The following is a 16,580-nucleotide window of genomic DNA, read 5'->3' on the forward strand; positions in this document are numbered from 1 at the left end:
AGATATTGAGAATGATTCGTATATACCGCTTCTCCAGAGGCGTCGCCCGCGTCACTGGCACTTAGTCGAAGACCCCGCTGCCGTTCCGCGAATAGATTGCCTGCCCTGTGGAGCAACGGACCTTGGTCAGGGAAGCATGCGCAGAGCACTGGCGGACCTGCTTACTGGTAACGGAAGACCCCTCGGACTTTAAGCTTCAAGCTTCAAGCTGAAGATCGAGCCAAGGCAATTGAAAGAGAACTGGCTAGCAGAGACAGCCGAGCTGCGTGCCATACTGACCACGTTCCGATGCTCCTAGCTTGGCCATTTTGCAGTCGAGACCCTGATCATGCTCGACTGTGAGCCACCGATTCTACAGGAGTTCACCTCACTGCACTGGGAACCTGAAGTCGCGCAGCCTAGGCCCTATACGACTTCTTGGCCCGCCCTTACTTCGATAACTGGATGAGGTCTATCAAGGTGGTTCTCCACTACAGGGAATCAAATCAGGGCAGGCTTGAAGCAGTGGGCGGACGGCATGGCCCGAACGATTGTCCCAATACCACTTCGTTTAAATGGACCCTCCTCCTCCTCCTTAGTGATTGTTCGCACTGTGGTACAGCCGCGGCATAGTGAACGTTTCATACAAGACCTTGACAAAACCTCAGATGCGCGGATACGGGCGCGAATGTGGCACGTCAACCTTTCGTCGATTCCTCTGCAGAGACTCAAGAGACTCGGACGTCCGCCTGCCACCCCAAACATCCCAAATTTCGGACTCTTGTTGCGTCCCTACCGGTATGCGTTGTCTTTCTACTGTCAGTAGTGAGCTGTTGGGAAGGAGAAGACTGCGTCTGGATTGTTCGCACTGTGAGCTGAAGATCCTCCATGTAGCATCTCGAAACAGAACATATCTGTCGAGGCGACTCCCAGTCGGCCTCGTACGCTCGTACGTGACAAGGCATTACTACACCCGTGCACGGGAGTCATGCTCGCAGTACACATAGGCGAGTACGCGTACTGACCTACGCCCGGCCTACGCTACCGTGGGCCCATCTGTTCGAAGCCCTGCCAGTTGCATTCAAAATTTCGAACTCATCTAGCTAAACATCGCTCAGCGCCAACTATACAGCCTGTTCGAACTCTGTATCTGTGCACATCCAGAAGGCGAGACCCCTCAGCGCACAGGCATAGACACGGATTGTCCGACCGTCCACAGAGTCTGAGACGGCGGTGTCTAGCATGCACTGCCGAGGTCGCTCCGCCCCGGACGCGAAGTGGAACGCAGGCCTGCGGCATCCCTGCCACCGCCTCACTGAGAAGTGCGGGGCTCGCGGCACATATTTCGAACGCCGAGACGAAGTGCTAGCGCACTCAGACGTCATTCACACGGACGCGTCAGTACGGTGCAAACGAGGGCTGATAGGACATCAAGGGAGAGATGTAGAATCAAAGCCTCACCAAAGGACCAACACTGAGGGTGAGGCGATCAGCCCGAGAGCCTGCGATAAGGTGAGATGGCCCAGACATCGTGCTTCTGCGCCGTACGACGGATGGCGCTGGCGGTAACTCGAGGCGGATCAGCCGGGGCCAGACAACGTCGTTGCTGCTGGTACAACACCTAAGTAAAGGACTGCATGTGGCACGCAACGGAGGGTGCGACGGATGAAATTGTTGCCAGAGCAAAATGAAACCATTTCTACCTTCCTCCTCTATCTGGCATTTTATGGCGCCGGGACTTGAGGACATTTCCTCTGCAACGTCATCAGTCAGATCGGCGCCAGGACAAAGCAACTATCACACGCACCTGTTCAAGATAGCCAACTTGTGCACTTCCTCCTTCATTCTGTACGCAGGACTCAGTTCCTTCATATTCTCCTTCCCAGCGCCCTCCACAATCGCAATCATCTCCCGCGCCAGGCGGTCCTGCAACTTGAACCCCGGCCTTGTCTTGCTCGCCTCAAGGATCCACCTGATAGCTTTGAGCATGCGCTGCTTCTCGGGGGCTGGTTCTGGGTAGACGGCGTTCTTCGACGGCAGCTTGATCGTGATGTTGCGCATGATCGGGGAGACGTACTCGACCGCCTTCCGGAGGATGGGCAGGGGCGGCGCGCGCGTGAGCATGTGGATGTTGATGAGCGTCTCGGACACGATCTTCCGTGCACGTTGCTTCTCCCCTTTCCAGTTGATGCAGCCCGCGATCAGTTCCAGCAGTGGGTCGTACTGCGGCGGTATGTATATAGGCGTTTCCGGGGTTGGGTGGAGGGTCTTCCGCGGAGCTGCGGGACTTGGTGCTACTGGTAGAGGTTCCGCGGCTGGCACGAGGGTCTCCCGGTCTACGATGCCATTGTCATTGGATGCCTGGCTGCTTGTCGCGCCGGTTACGTTTTCTGCAACCCGCGAGGTAGTGAAGCCTCGTCTTGGGGTGAGGCGCACCCTGAGGGCACTTTGCCGCAGGCCAGAGAGCATCACTGCAGAAGAAGGTTCAGTTCCTGGTTTCAATACAAGGAGTCGGAGTGGAAGGCAAAGCGCAGGACACTCACGAAGGATTGTGGCGAACGACAAGCTGGCGTAGAGCACGACCTGCCTTTCCCGGCGCCGACCGGTTCACTGTCACATATCATGTGGTCTGTCACACAAGCTCTGTCATACCTCAACAGCTGCGGTGAGTCGTGACGCGTGACCGGCGAATGGTGACCGGCAAATGCCCTCGAGGACTCAATTGCACGTTCGATACGAAGGACGCTCAGCTTTGGTCTCTTGCCTCCATGAGGATATGCCATAGTGCGCATCATGTGTCGATGGGCCGACCGAAAACTGGTATCGGCTTGTTACAATGAAGACACCCGTTCAGACACAGCCACGAGACACATACTGGACTCAGGACCTCATGCACATGGACGGCTCGCACTAGCAGCAGTACAATGTACTACAAACTGCATACTCTGTCGCATGCGATTCGAACACATCAGCGCCGACACGTCAGGGCGGCATGAAAGGTGAGTTCCCTGCCTTACGACAGCCTATCTGACGGGACCTCCAAAATTTGCAACTGCTTCGTATGTGGGCGCGGCAACATGTACAATTTTCTGATGGTAGTGACTGTAGGCGACTGCCGTCGAAGCAATTGACCATCCAGTACACGTACCACCGCACATACCCGGTGTACTACTACTAAGAATGTGGCAGCTTCGAATTCGATGAGTCTACGACAATGAAGACGCGAACGAAACACGAGCGCAGTGGAGACTTGTAATAGTAAGTTAGGTCGTTCAGTCATCATATCTTGATGGTTATCTTGCTTGACAAGAACCTCCGAACCAGGGCCACATGTCTGTATAGAAGCGGAAGGCGGTTTGTCTACATGTGTCCCATGGCAAAAGAATCTTCCTCAGGTATCCTCCGTCTCAGCAGCGCATGCACTGGGGAGGCAGGGGGAGGCATGGGGCCCCGGTTTGTCTTGGGTTTGTCTGGCTTTACGCGAGGCCATGCTGTACTAGCGTGCTTTAAGCCTAGCCTCGCGCGCGAATTGCCGTTCAAGTGCTGAAGAGCCTTGGAAGTGCCTGTAGTCACCCAATAGTCACCGAGACAAGTACGAAAATCGATACTTATCGCTCTTCGATATCATATATAGTGACTGATATGCCCTCGATTAGGAGCCCCCTGGACTAATCCGGAAGTCCTGTGCTAACACACTCGCACGTCAGACCCAGCCGACTCACTGCCGACTCATCCTGATCACTAGCGGGTTTTGAGGCTTGGTGAGATCCGCGGGCATCTACACGAACGCGGAAGCAAATCTGCTATTCCTATAGCCGCAGCAGACGCACTCCGTCGCACTTCGATGCCAGCGACTCTCTTTCCCTTCGGATTCCAGTCGTCTGAATACCCGACACGCAGGGCTTGCGCAGGGCCGGCTGGTATAGTCTGGGTCCAGTGATGATGATTATCAAACGCGCGTTCAGCTTCTAGGGCCGTGAGATTGATATACGACATGCTGACATCTCTCTATAAAGAATGGGTTCCTACATGGCCGTCCCTGCGACAACTGTCCCTGCCACTGCACCTAATCAGCTAAGACATGTCTGGCTCTGCTCGCGTTGCGTTCGTCTCCGGGGCCGCACAGGGCATCGGGCTCGTGATCGCCCTGCGGCTCGCGGATGACGGCCTCGATGTGGCGGTCAATGACATAGCATCGAAAAAGGGCCAGTTGGAGGAAGTCGTCTCCCAGATCAAGTCGAAGGGGAGACGCGCGATTGCCGTCCCGGGAGACGTGTCCGTGGAAGGGGAGGTCCGCGACATAATCGACAAGGTTGTGGCTGACCTCGGCGGATTGGATGTCGTACGTATTTTGTGTTGTGCTTCGTCCGCTGCATGCAGTCAACTTAAGGTTCCGATGCTCAATGACAAATGGGTAGCTCGTTGCGAACGCCGGCCTGCTGCTTGTAGCGCCCGTTCAAGACAGTGCGTATGCCTGCTGACCATCGAATCTACTACCGCCTGACCGAGTATGACGCAGTGGATGCCGAGGAATGGGACCGTGTCATGGCCGTGAACATCAGAGGCACGATGCTCCAATACAAGTATGCGACCAAGCAGATGATCAAGCAGGGCCGGGGTGGGAGAATATTAGGTATGAAGTCCCTCCTCTCGATGGCGCATTCATGGCTTACGGGTGTCCTTGCTAGGTGCCTCGTCCGTTGCTGGCAAGAGAGGTAGGGTAAACTCGTCCTCATCTACGAATGCAGTGTCATGTATGTGATTGTGTACGTGACAGGCTGGGGCGGCCTCTCCGCGTACTCGGCGAGCAAGTTCGCTGTCCGAGGTCTGACGCAATGTCTCTGTACGTCTACTCTGTTCCATCCTCGCACATAAAATACCCAATGGTGCCACAGCACTCGAACTGTCGAAGCACAACATCACAGTCAACTGCTACGCTCCCGGCATCGTTATGACCCAGATGGGTGAGTTCGCGTCTACTGTCTCCACGATTCTAAAACCCACCGTGCCTTGCAGCGCAGGACCTGGGCGCTGGCCTCGCTGTACGTCTCTTCCCTCCGTCTTCAGTCAGCGTACCTCAACGTTTCTTTATAGAGGGTCGGCATGCCCGCAGAGATCCCTGTGGGCGAGCCCGAGAGCGTTGCGAGCATCGTGTCCTATCTCGCCAAGCCCGAGGCATCGTTCGTCACCGGTAAGCGACCCCGCTACTTCGCGCAGCTTCTTTGACCGAAGAGCCTCACTTCGTAGGGCAATCTATCTCGCCAAACGGCGGAGCGGTCTTCGACTGAGCAATGCATGCGACGCCTCCGAGTCTGGAGAGGCGCTGTATATGAATCATACTATCTGTATTCCATTGACATAGGCTCATGTGTATGTATGTGTATACCCAAAACGAAGCTTCATTCTCAATATAGCATGTACACGTTCATTGTCATTGGCGCGCGGGACTGCCTACTCAGTCATGGTCTGCGCATGCCGCTCGTGCGATGGGACCGAGGATACAAATATTCAACAGCGTGCATTTCATATCGCATTGCTCGATAGTCACAGTTGAACCACCCCTAGCTCGGGTCAACCGCCCTACCCTTCCCCTTTCTGTCTGGCTGGGATCGACTTCCACCCCCACCCCCACCACGACCACGGCCATTCCCACTCCCACGAGCACTTCCTCGTCCGCGTCCGCCGCTACCTCGCTTAGCTCTCTTCGCGCCACCACCCTGCTCGCTCCCTTCACCAGCAACACTAGCGTCGTCTGCCCCCTCACGACCGCGTTTCTTGGACTTCGTCTGCACGGGAGCACTCGTCTGGCTCGTCTCGGATGGCGGAGGAGACTGAGCCTCGGACGCGGTGGGAGCTACTGACACGCGGCTCATCGATTGCATAGACACCCCAGTCGGCGGGAGGGCTTGCGACGCTCTGGTAGATGGCCCGGACGCCATAGCGTCTTGAATGAGCTTCCGTTCGGCGCGGCTTGTCGTCGCAGTCGGAGGAGGCAGAGGCGTCGGGGACTCCTCGCGTCCGTCGGAGTCGGTGTCGGCTGGTTCGGCTTCGTTCACGCGGCCAGTTCGCTGTTCGGCGGCACTTTGATTCCCTACCTTACCGACATCGGGAGCTGCCTCCTGCCTTGCCATTTTCCTGGGCGTACGCTCCCAATCCATGAGATCCACCTCGCGACGGCGCTCCTCTGCTTGAAAGGCACGCTGTTGGTCCTCGTTGAGCTCTTCATCCTGATCACTGAGACTTTGTTCCGTGTCCTTGAAAGCCTGTAGGAAAGCACGGTAGGCCTCGACCTCATTGAAATGTCCTCCATATCCATTGCGGAGTATCTTCCGGAGGCTACGGAGGAGAGGCACAAGCGGCCGATGGTAGGTGGTCACGGCGCTGAGACAGTCTCCGAAATATTTCGGGAGAGCGAAGAGATCATACTTGTTGTAGCCAAGCTGTTTCAATCCCGGGGCCTTGAAGTACCGTTTGTATTGATCTCCGGCCACCCCGTCGTCAGCCTCCCATCCGTCGAGACGCCGCAGTGCAGGTCCGGCTCTGCAAATGCAGATCCATAGCAGGATCCAGAAAAGGCTCTCCAGGTCATGATAAAAGGTGTGCACGGGCCTAACGTTGTTTGCGTCGTCGTGTTGGTCATCATCGGAGAGCTCGGCATTCGCACTGAGGGAGTAGCGCTGCCCCGTCAGGATTTCGCCTGACATAAACGGCCGTGTGCCCTGTCACAAGTGCGTTGGTCATATGTCATTCGGTCACGAAGTAAGTTTGGCGTACCGATATCGGATCCTCAGCAAGCGTGGCATCCCCTAGGATTTTCGCGTAGTCAAAGTCGATCACCATTCCCCGACGGCCCACTTCCTTGCTTCCCGTAATGAGGATATTAGTGTCGCTGAGATCTCGATGTGTAACACCCTTCTCGTACGCAGCCCAGTGACCTGCGCAGCGAATGAGACTAATACATATATCGTCGTAGTCTTTCTACTTACCGGCAAGAGCATCGTGCATGGCTTGCACCATCTCCAAGAGCGAAAGCGCGTACTTGATCGGCCATCCATACGACCCCATGATCAGCCTCGAGTGGGTCCTCCCTCGAGGCGAGCGCTCGGGTACCTCGATGCGAGGCAGGTAGTCGATGAGAATGCCGTAGTCAGTCGTGTTGTCTCGAGTTCTATCGGGCGTCGACAAGGGTATCGTCTCCAGTAGGATATCCTTCTGCGAAATGTTGATGCAACGGGGTTTAGCGCAGACCTGCAAGTCGCGGCGGATTCTTGTCACGACCTTGTCTTCTTTGTCATCGACGGATACGACTCCGTAGGAACGCATCGTCGCAACCCCGTCGTGTCGTCCGATATGTTTGTAGAACTCGCCCTCTAGACGTCGCTCGTCGTCTCGCCACGTATCCTTCATGATGAATAACTTCAGGCGCGTCAGCCTGGAGTGCGAGAGGAATGCAGCAACGTGAGACGCACCTGGCGGTCCTCCGGCGATAATGTCAACTCGTCGAAGAGCCATGCTTTCCATATGCGCGTTGCGCGCCCACGTATCACCTCGCCACGCTGGACATTGAACGCCTTGTATAGGACGAACTTCTCGGTATCCTTCTCGTCCATGACACCGTATTCAGCGCCTTCTTTAGGCTTGGGCATGTCAATCACCCAATAGTAGTCCTCCCTCTCCACGGTCCAGGGTACTTGGTAGGAGAACTGGGGCTTTTTCGACAGTCGTAGCTGGCTTAGAGTGTATTTTTTCCTCTCGCGAATGACCGTCATCGAGGTGTCCCACCCAAGATTAGCGAGCGACGACGTGCATATGCCAGCGATGACGCGGATAAACAATCGTGGTTCCTATGCGTGTCTTAGAAGCGATGCACAGCAAGGGAGCGGGGCCACACACCTTGTGAATGTTGAACACTGACGACCCTAGGACGCCCGTCCGGTCAGCTAGGTACACCGACATGTTCGCACACGCAATGATGATGCCGAACACAAAGCAACGGTCAACCGCCTCGTGGAATACCATGTGCATGTACTTTAACAGCTGCAGCAGCGCCGGGCCTTCCCGTTTTTGTTTCTTGACTTCGACCGGGACCAGAATGCGGCTCCACGGGACGGACTCGTTGTTTGCTACTCCAATCGTTGCGATGATGTCGGGTCTGATTTCCGGAGCGCCTGGATCTCGAGAGAGGGGCATGATGCTGTGGTAATCCCTCCATCGCACGCCGTTCATCTGCGCGCCAGCCATTCTCGAAGTGTAGTTGGTGATGGATTGCACGAGTGCCACGAACGGCGCGTATAGTTCCAATTCTTGCGCCGGTGAGTTGATGGGATATTCCATCCACTGTTTACTGAACGAGTCGTAGCACCCGCCAGGTTTCGACGCCCTGGTAAACACCTTCTCAACAAGCGTGTTGGAGACAGGAAACAGGGCCTTCAGAAAGCCGTCGACATCACAGAAAACATCCTCCGCAAGCTCGTTGACGATGTCGTTTTCTAGTTGATTGGCCTTCCACACGCGCTCGTACGCCGCCGCTGAGTGCGCGTGACTAGAGAAGATTTGTGAGCCCTTGAACTCGGCCACTGGGATATTGACAAGGGGATGGAGCGGGTGTGCGTTGCCACCGACAAGCCGTAGCGTAGACATACCTCGAGGAGTCAGAGGGCGACGAATCCCGGTAATTTAGGTACATTATATATGTCGGCTAGTGTGGCAGCACGGAGGCGGAGTAGAACAAAGGAGGCCGTGGCTCACAGCACTAGCGTTCGAACTTGAACAACACGAGGGCACGAGACGCCCGCATGTGGGGCACAGCCGATCCCCATCAGGGTGTATTCCAAATCAGGCAGTTGTTGTGCTTTGCCATCAGCCGCCGCCCTCTGCCATTCCGGGTCAGCGCAGCGCATCGATCCCAGTGCCAAACAGCCCATGGAGTCTTAAAAATCCCTCCGTCGCCTTCTACCGCCGGCCCCCGTCCGGATTTGGTCCGGATACGTGAACTTGAAGGCCTGAGGCCTGAGGAGGCATCATCGCCTCGCTTCTGGGCTATGGGGAAATTTTCGGGAAGCCCAACCGCACTCAGACTCACCATATTTGGGAACTAACTTGTGGATCCCAAAGCAGCAGAAAATGGCCCTTTGTGCCTGGCAGTGACTCACCGTGAGTGCACACATCCAAATCTGTCGTGGTTACCACTGCCTGTAGCCAGAGAGGCACGATCCGCATGTCTCGGAAGAACGCTTGTATCTCCACACCATGAGGACTCGTATACCCTCAATTTGGCTTTTTCCCAAGCACGGCGTCCATTTTCGATGCGCGTGGATATTCAGAGATGATGCCTCACCAGGAATAGAATAGTTATTGCCGTCTTTCCTTCGGGTGTTCTGTTCAGCGGACAGCCAACCTTGCCCAGCACGAATGCTCCGAGTCGGCCGTTGTTAGATCTCCAAGTGCTGCCTTGCTTGTAGGCTGTTATGACGTTCAATCTTATTATCTCAACCTGCACTTGAACAACGCCGTGACGAGACGTTCATGTGCGGCGACGGTATGATATTCCCAATTGGGTAGGTCTCATCAGCGAACGCACTGCACGACACCCGGCGTAAAAACGCATTGCACATAACATGCATGATGCAATCTCGGCCACCGGAGTTGGTTGATTTGTGTGCATCTATGCAGACCCAATATTTACTGCCTATGTCGTACGCAGCGATGCGTCGTTGTTAGCCTACTGAGAGACCGTCTCTGCGTTCCGCGGCTCGACCAGGAGGGTTGAGGACACAGTGAAAGTCCGGTAATGTACAGTATGCATAAACGTCCAACATCGTTTAACGGTCGTAGCAAAGCCGACTATCTCTGCCTCGGTTATCCCGCTTTTGTTCTCCTTTCTGTCCGGCTGCGATCAACCTGCTCCTCCCCCCTCCACGGCCACCATCGCCTCGTCCCCGAGTCCGCTTCCACTTTTACCCGCACTACTACGTTCCTCCATGCGCTGGTTGCTTGAAGGCCGCCTCTCCTGCCACGCTTCTTGGGCGCTGTCTGCGAAGAACCTCCTGCCTCAGACGGCGGGGGAGTTCTACACGTTCGACGAGCCCTGAGCAGCGGAAGCACTGTTCATCAATCGCGTTTGCACACCGCCAACCGGCGCTAGTGCTCGCGGCACAGATGGCGCAGGCGGCTCTGGTCGGGAATCAGGAAGAGTTTCTTGCGGTCCTTCTCCGCGTTTCGCCCAGGCGTCAGGGAATCTTCATGCTCGTCATCCCCCGGAGTATCACCTCGTCTGGGGTCTCCGGGATTGCCGACTGCGCAGGAGCGTGACCAGACTTGGTAGCAGGGCGAGGCGTGTGCTGCCACTCACCTTGGTCTCGGCGACGTCGATGATGCTGTGAACAGAGTTGATAAAGGCTTCGTCGACAGGAAAGATAGTCCCCAGGAAGTTAGGAACCTCGCAGAAGAGGTGCCCGTCTAGTGCCTGGACAGCCTCGTATTCGAAATCCTTGGAGAAAACCCTCCTTTGTCTAGATACGCAGTGCTGAAAGTGAATTGACCGCTATGTAAGCCTCTGATCGGAGTGTTATGGGACTGGGATGAAACCCGGAGGGCCGAGGATTCTGACTGCACTGCCAGACTCCAGTGGACATACCTCGAGGAGTCGTAGTGCGATGAATCCCGGTAATGTTGACACATTACTTATATACGTCGACGAGTGTTACAGCAGCGAGGTGTAGTAGAAAAAGGAGGCCGTGGACAAGAGCGTACCTGTGAAAGTCAAATAGACATCAGTCTTGCTGTGCGCCATAATCGGAGGAGGCACAGTGGCGTTGAAGGGCTCACGATCACGTGAGTGTGACCCCCGCGTTCGACGCGCCAGTGGCGCCACTCAGGAGTCAGTGACTCGGACCCCTGCTGTGTACTGTAACATACTACGTGATAGCACTGTGATAACGCGTCGCTCGCAGAACCCGTCTTTTTGTTTCGTATCGTGTAATCCCGCGCTGATTTTCATCAAATCAACGGAAGATTTCTCCTTAAACGGTACATACAACCATAGTCACGTCACCTCATGAGAGGCGGAAGGAACGTCGTCCTCTTCAACCCGGAAACCGCACTTCAACTCGAACAGTATCAATCTCAAGTGACTGTCATACTTATCAAACACGATAAGATTTATTTCCACACAGTTTTCAGTGCTTGCCCCTTCCTCCCGATATATGGTTCACGGGTTGTTCACCAAAGTACAGCCGCCGCTACAGCGCCGATGCCCACATTCGTCATCACGCTCTCCTATACGGTCCTATCCGGAAGTCAGTAGGATTCATTGAAATCTCTTCCAGCAAGACTCGGCTGACCTGTATCGACCCCAGCGTTGGCAAGCAAAACCATCACTCCTCGAGGGCGAAGCTCCCGTCCGCGATGTCTGCATCACGGTGAGGTCATCATGCGCTTGGTGCATATGGTATGAAGCGGGGACATACCACGCGTTTCAATGTCTAAATGAAGAAGACAACTCAGTGAGCATGACATCTCCGGTACATAAAACTAGATAATGTCTGACCCTCGGGTGGGATGTAGGTTGAGACATGCCCCGGCGCTGTTGCGGACGTCCCGGTATGTCATACTCGTGCGATCCGCTATCTGAATGAATACATACCGCGTTTGGCGATGTCTGGAAGAGCAGGTCAGTCAACGTGGATTTCCTGAGAACAGTACAAGACAAATCCTAGACTGACCATCGGGCGGGATGTAGGTCGAGACATGCCCAGGGGCTTATTCATATCCCAATACGTCAATTCTCGCAATCCGTAAATTCTTCAGATACTACATACCGCGAATCTCGAGGTCTAGCAGCGTGTAGTCAGTGACACAGCAGGATGAAAAAATGCTGTAGAACACGTACCATCTACGTCACCGATATTATCCGAGATAATCAGCAAGGCTAAGATATCCCGACTCCGAGACGACGCTCACTGTTCAGGGCTACAAGGCGCTTTTCAACCTGAACGACCGGCATGGCGACGGTCGCCTCGAGGAAGACGCAAGCAGCCAGAACGAAGGCAGAGATGAGCTTCATGCTGGGCGAGTGACGATGACGCAGTATTGGGTATGCAGGAATGCGATTCCCACTTACACTATCATGTACAAGACGGCCTTTTATTCTGGTCGAGCTACGGGGATGAAGTGATCTAGCGACATCAAGGCGACTCCGAGGACGTTAGGCCGGTCGTTGACGTGATGCCTGATCACAGCTAAGGATTGTCCCGTCTCTAGGGCTAATTCGTCCGGGACGGAGAGCCAAGACACTCTTAGGCGAGCTCGCATCGTAGTCCATAGGTACCCGTGGCATTCATCAGAGTGTCTACGGAAGACATGAGCGACAGAGCGTGAGCCAAAGGCCAAAAGAGCGACGGTCCTGGCTCCTCAAGCCTGCGATATCGATAGGAGAGAGAGGGACAACGTTGATTGCGCGCTTCCTGACCCGCCTCAGCAGATCCGGCTGTCCATCATGGTGCATGAGTTACGCTACTAAGTAGCAGATGACGAGGGCACAAAAAACGCTCACCAGGTGAAGCACATATAAACACCAAGCAATGTTCGGAGGATCGTTGTGAAAGTCACAAAAGACGCAAGCGAAAACGAATTCTCCTTCGTCATCGCGAGGCGTCGTACAATGATGTCAAGGATCATGCAGCACTCCCCATGTTCGAACTGCTCGTGAATCTTGTGCTCCTTGGGCTAAACTGCTCCTGGTTAGTCGTAGAGATGTAGCTCTTCATAAGCTCCCGGTCCAGAATTCCTTCTGAAGCTCAGCCCAAGGCCTAGCCTGTCATTCTGCGGCTGCTAACACACGACTATTTACCTGATTTGTACGCAATGAGTCCATCTGTGGACAGATGCCGGCAGCACAGCCTTGGTCAGCCGTTCATCAGTGGCGCAGCTATATGAACTCGAACTACTACCGTTCAAGTTCTTGACAGCTCTTCTGATGATCCCAACCATAGAGGCGGACTTTTCTGCCCGCGTACGGCGAACTAGAACCAGCAATGTGAGGCAAGATGTGAGGTGTAAATTCCATTCTACATGATCGATTGATGGTCACGTAGCTCTGACATGGGCATGTACGCGCCGGGGTTTACTCACCGGCTGCGCATACTGTAGAATTTCGACATCATGTTCAGTGGGTGTGACCTGTGACGCTGAACTAGGTAGGCGCCCCAGTTCAGGACCGGCTGGGACCTGTGACCATAGGGCTAGTTCAGTCCAGAGGGTCTGTCCGCGCTGGGGCCTACGTATGTTCACAAACCGTCACTGTGACCATCGGCAAAACCTCAGTTCAGGACCCCCTGCGACCTGTGACTTCTGAACTGAAAGCCCAGTTCAGAGAGGCCCGTGACCTGTGACTGAACTTGATGTCGAAATTCTACAGTACCTCAGTGCAGATGGCACCCTTCACACACGAGCCACATACGAGCCAAGTTGTTTTCGGGGAAGACTTCCATAGTCTTGTGTGATAAGTCTGGCCATTGACTTTCTGACGTCCAGGGTAGCGGTAACTTTGATGCCGACCGGTCGGATATGTTACGCCTCTACTGGGTCCAGTAACTCCCCGTTTTCATGGGCAGGCTTCCGGATGGGCGTCAACGAGGTTCACAGAGTCCATGATCATGACAGGAACGTACCATGTACAACAAGGAATACTAAGAGAGGATATTCATTGCCGAGAGAGCCCTTCCTGCATCGAAGGGGGACATCAGCGACACCTCTCAGGACTCAGTGGGCAGGACACACGTCACTGTAGGGTCCACGTATGACTGAGGCCAGTACTGAGTAACATCTTCCGACAGTTCAACTTGAAAGATCGCTAGCCGCTGTAAAACTAAGGGTAGTATACTCCCTACATATTCAATAGCTCTGCTCATTCAGACGAAATCCCGCTCGTACTGTGGTCCATCAGTCTAGTGCTCACGAACGCTGACAATCATCAAACACACCTCAGCTTCCATGGACACTCGATGGGGTTCCCGGAGGAGGAGTCGGCACTGACGTGCACTTAGCGACGCCAGACGAACCAACAGACTGCTCATGGTGTGCACCAACGTTAAAAGCGTCCCAATAGCAGCTCCGGACTCCGTCGAGTCCCCGAGCAAGGCCAACTTCAAGAACTTGAAGACAGACACAACAGCCGTTGATTCGTTGTCACGAAGCCTGACGGCAGTCACATTGACGCGATCACGCGACCTCCTCGACGTGAACTAGACGCGTCGATCCTGGTTCCTCTCTGCATTGTGCATTTTTCAAGACACTCTTATGCTGTTACGCCCATCATGAACGACCCCGCTATGACACACTCTTCACTAGCAAGCGATGTACTCTACCTGAACATGCGGCGACTGGTGGTCATAAGACGTGGGAGATAGTATGACGAAAATGTAGTATCAGCAAAGGTGCGTGGTCAATCGCTGGTCTTACTGTAAACACGCGGTTTCCTTCTCCATTGTCTCTATCAAATTGAGCCACCATTGGAATAACTCCGGGGAGTCTTGCTTCCGATACTCCGTGGAATACCTGCCGCACTTTGGGAAATGTCCATCAAGTGACCATCCTTGGTTCAACCGTCTGGTTTTGATTGCCTCGTGAGGGCGATGTGCGATCATTTCTGCGCTTTGAGAGTTGACTCAGTCTCTGCGACTACCAAATTCTTGGCTGCTGAATCCGTTTCGGAGGTCCTTTTCTAGTTATGTGACACGCTAGCCTTAACGTGTTGAACCCTAGAAGGCCTGCAGGCATCACGGCCCATCGATACCTTACTCGACTCCAACGTGGATTTCCCTATGTATGTAGGTATGTCATATTGTGCGTGATGTTTTACGGGTAGTCATACTGAGTTTACTTACAAGCTTCTGCAAGTCCGAAGCACTCAGTAGCATCGGCACTGCAGACCTCGGCTGATTGCGGCAGTAGGCATATGATTGTCCTCGGACGTTTTTCTGAGCGTGGATCGCAGGCTATCGCAGGTTCACCAAAGAATGGTCATCTGCTTGATACCTCGATCTCCCTGGGAATCCTGGGGCCGGGAGCTCATATGAGCCTCTGGTCGCGCCTTTTCAAACATCTACTGCACTGACACCATGACAGCCCCTTCGACTCGTGTGGCGATTGTCACCGGAGCAGCGCAAGGTATTGGCCTGAGCATTGCTCTCAGATTTGCAGACGATGGATTGGATGTTGCCGTCAACGACATTGCCCCAAAGAGCAGCAAATTGGAAGAAGTCGTGTCGCAGATCCGCGCGAAAGGCAGGCGATCTCTGGCTCTACCCGGCGATGTGTCCAATGAGGAAGAAGTCAAGGCGATGGTTGCCAGAGTGGTCGAGGAGCTCGGTAGTATCGATGTGGTACGCAACTACATGTGCACAGCATATAAGTGTCTGACTCGCATCCTGGGCCAGATGGTAGCCAACGCGGGCATTGCGTTGCACAAGCCGTTCCTCGAGAGTACGATCCTCAGTTATCTGGCGACGTTCCTTCGTGCTGATGTTCACGCGCATAGCGACCACGGAAGAATGGGAGCGCGTCGTGGCGATCAACTTGCGAGGCGTCATGTTGTGTTATAGATGTGCTGCCACACAGATGATCAAACAAGGACGCGGCGGCAGAATCATCGGTCAGGTGGCTCGGCCGTGGGTGAGGCGTGATGAACTCATCAAGTAGGTTTATAGGCGCGAGTTCTCAAGCAGGAAGAATCGGTAAGGCACAAGCACTGGCATGACGAATTGAATCTACTCGCTTACTTGACGTTCACCCCATTGTCAGGTACTACTAGTTTAGCCGCATACAGCGCGACGAAGTTCGCCGTCCGTGGACTGACGCAGACTGTCGGTAAGCGGGGCAGAGCCAATCTGTCATGATGTCAATATTGTACTTATTATGTTAGCCCTGGAGTTGGCGCCGCACAGGATCACTGTGAATGCCTACGCCCCAGGATTCATCATAACCGACTTAGGTACGATCCCTCAACTAAACAAAGCAAGTTTGGCCGTTCCCTCACAGTCGATTCTAGCTTATCATCCCGATGATACGAAGAACGGAGGAAAACCCGGTTCGACGGTCAAGAAGGTAATACTTCGAGTTCGCTCTCGGGACGGTGGTTCATCAATGCGTGGTTCATCAACCCATTGTCACAGCTGTTCGGATTGCCACTCGACTCGCCTGAAGCAGGACCCGAGACGGTGGCAAGCATGGTGTCTTACCTTGCTAGTCCAGAATCGCACTTCGTCACAGGTCTGACCAACAAGCAGTCGCTCGCACCGAGTATGCTCACACTTTCTTCACTCAGGTCAAACGATTTTAGTCAACGGCGGCATTCTGATGGATTGAATCCGAACGTCTCGAGCCTCAACGCGCGGAGATGCCACCAGAGTCAGTCCACATTGGTATATATTCGTTTATTGCGCAAATCGTGATAAGTTACTACTACAACTCCGCAGCCGTCCGTCTAGTAAGTATTCGTTCGATGGTAAGCAAGTACAGGGTGAATGGGCCGCTAACGGCCCCAAATGCACTAGGGACAGGTAAGATTGATAAGGCTATAAGAGTAATCCAAGAACGAAGAC

General features: G+C 54.3%; 4 protein-coding genes across 4 annotated transcripts; 2 read left to right on the forward strand and 2 right to left on the reverse strand.

Moving 5' to 3' along the window:
* Positions 1–1,678: 1,678 nt before the first annotated feature.
* C8Q71DRAFT_858990 (mitochondrial ribosomal protein S5/S7) lies at positions 1,679–2,448 on the reverse strand (the record flags this gene model as incomplete). Its single annotated transcript, XM_047927579.1, has 2 exons — positions 1,679–1,733; positions 1,787–2,448. 2 exons carry the CDS (start codon positions 2,446–2,448, stop codon positions 1,679–1,681), a joined length of 717 nt encoding a protein of 238 aa, XP_047777787.1.
* Positions 2,449–4,060: 1,612 nt separating this feature from the next.
* C8Q71DRAFT_837214 (uncharacterized protein) lies at positions 4,061–5,412 on the forward strand (the record flags this gene model as incomplete). Its single annotated transcript, XM_047926463.1, has 9 exons — positions 4,061–4,369; positions 4,398–4,443; positions 4,499–4,612; positions 4,668–4,694; positions 4,757–4,822; positions 4,875–4,943; positions 4,996–5,021; positions 5,074–5,170; positions 5,227–5,412. 9 exons carry the CDS (start codon positions 4,061–4,063, stop codon positions 5,265–5,267), a joined length of 795 nt encoding a protein of 264 aa, XP_047777788.1. The 3' UTR covers positions 5,268–5,412.
* Positions 5,413–5,418: 6 nt separating this feature from the next.
* C8Q71DRAFT_811995 (uncharacterized protein) lies at positions 5,419–8,322 on the reverse strand. Its single transcript, XM_047926066.1, has 6 exons — positions 7,873–8,322; positions 7,743–7,823; positions 7,449–7,646; positions 6,966–7,395; positions 6,754–6,914; positions 5,419–6,698 (listed from the first exon to the last, which is right to left on the reverse strand). Exons 1-6 carry the CDS (start codon positions 8,311–8,313, stop codon positions 5,541–5,543), a joined length of 2,469 nt encoding a protein of 822 aa, XP_047777789.1. The 5' UTR covers positions 8,314–8,322; the 3' UTR covers positions 5,419–5,540.
* Positions 8,323–14,919: 6,597 nt separating this feature from the next.
* Positions 14,920–16,516, forward strand: C8Q71DRAFT_115825 (uncharacterized protein). Its single transcript, XM_047916352.1, has 10 exons — positions 14,920–15,362; positions 15,417–15,462; positions 15,518–15,631; positions 15,687–15,713; positions 15,781–15,846; positions 15,902–15,970; positions 16,028–16,083; positions 16,152–16,248; positions 16,304–16,400; positions 16,455–16,516. Exons 1-9 carry the CDS (start codon positions 15,099–15,101, stop codon positions 16,342–16,344), a joined length of 780 nt encoding a protein of 259 aa, XP_047777790.1. The 5' UTR covers positions 14,920–15,098; the 3' UTR covers positions 16,345–16,400; positions 16,455–16,516.
* The last annotated feature ends 64 nt before the right edge of the window (positions 16,517–16,580 follow it).

This window comes from Rhodofomes roseus (assembly GCF_022264815.1).
Source record: "Rhodofomes roseus strain CIRM-BRFM 1785 chromosome Unknown C8Q71scaffold_13, whole genome shotgun sequence".
Taxonomy (NCBI): Eukaryota; Fungi; Basidiomycota; class Agaricomycetes; order Polyporales; family Fomitopsidaceae; genus Rhodofomes; species Rhodofomes roseus.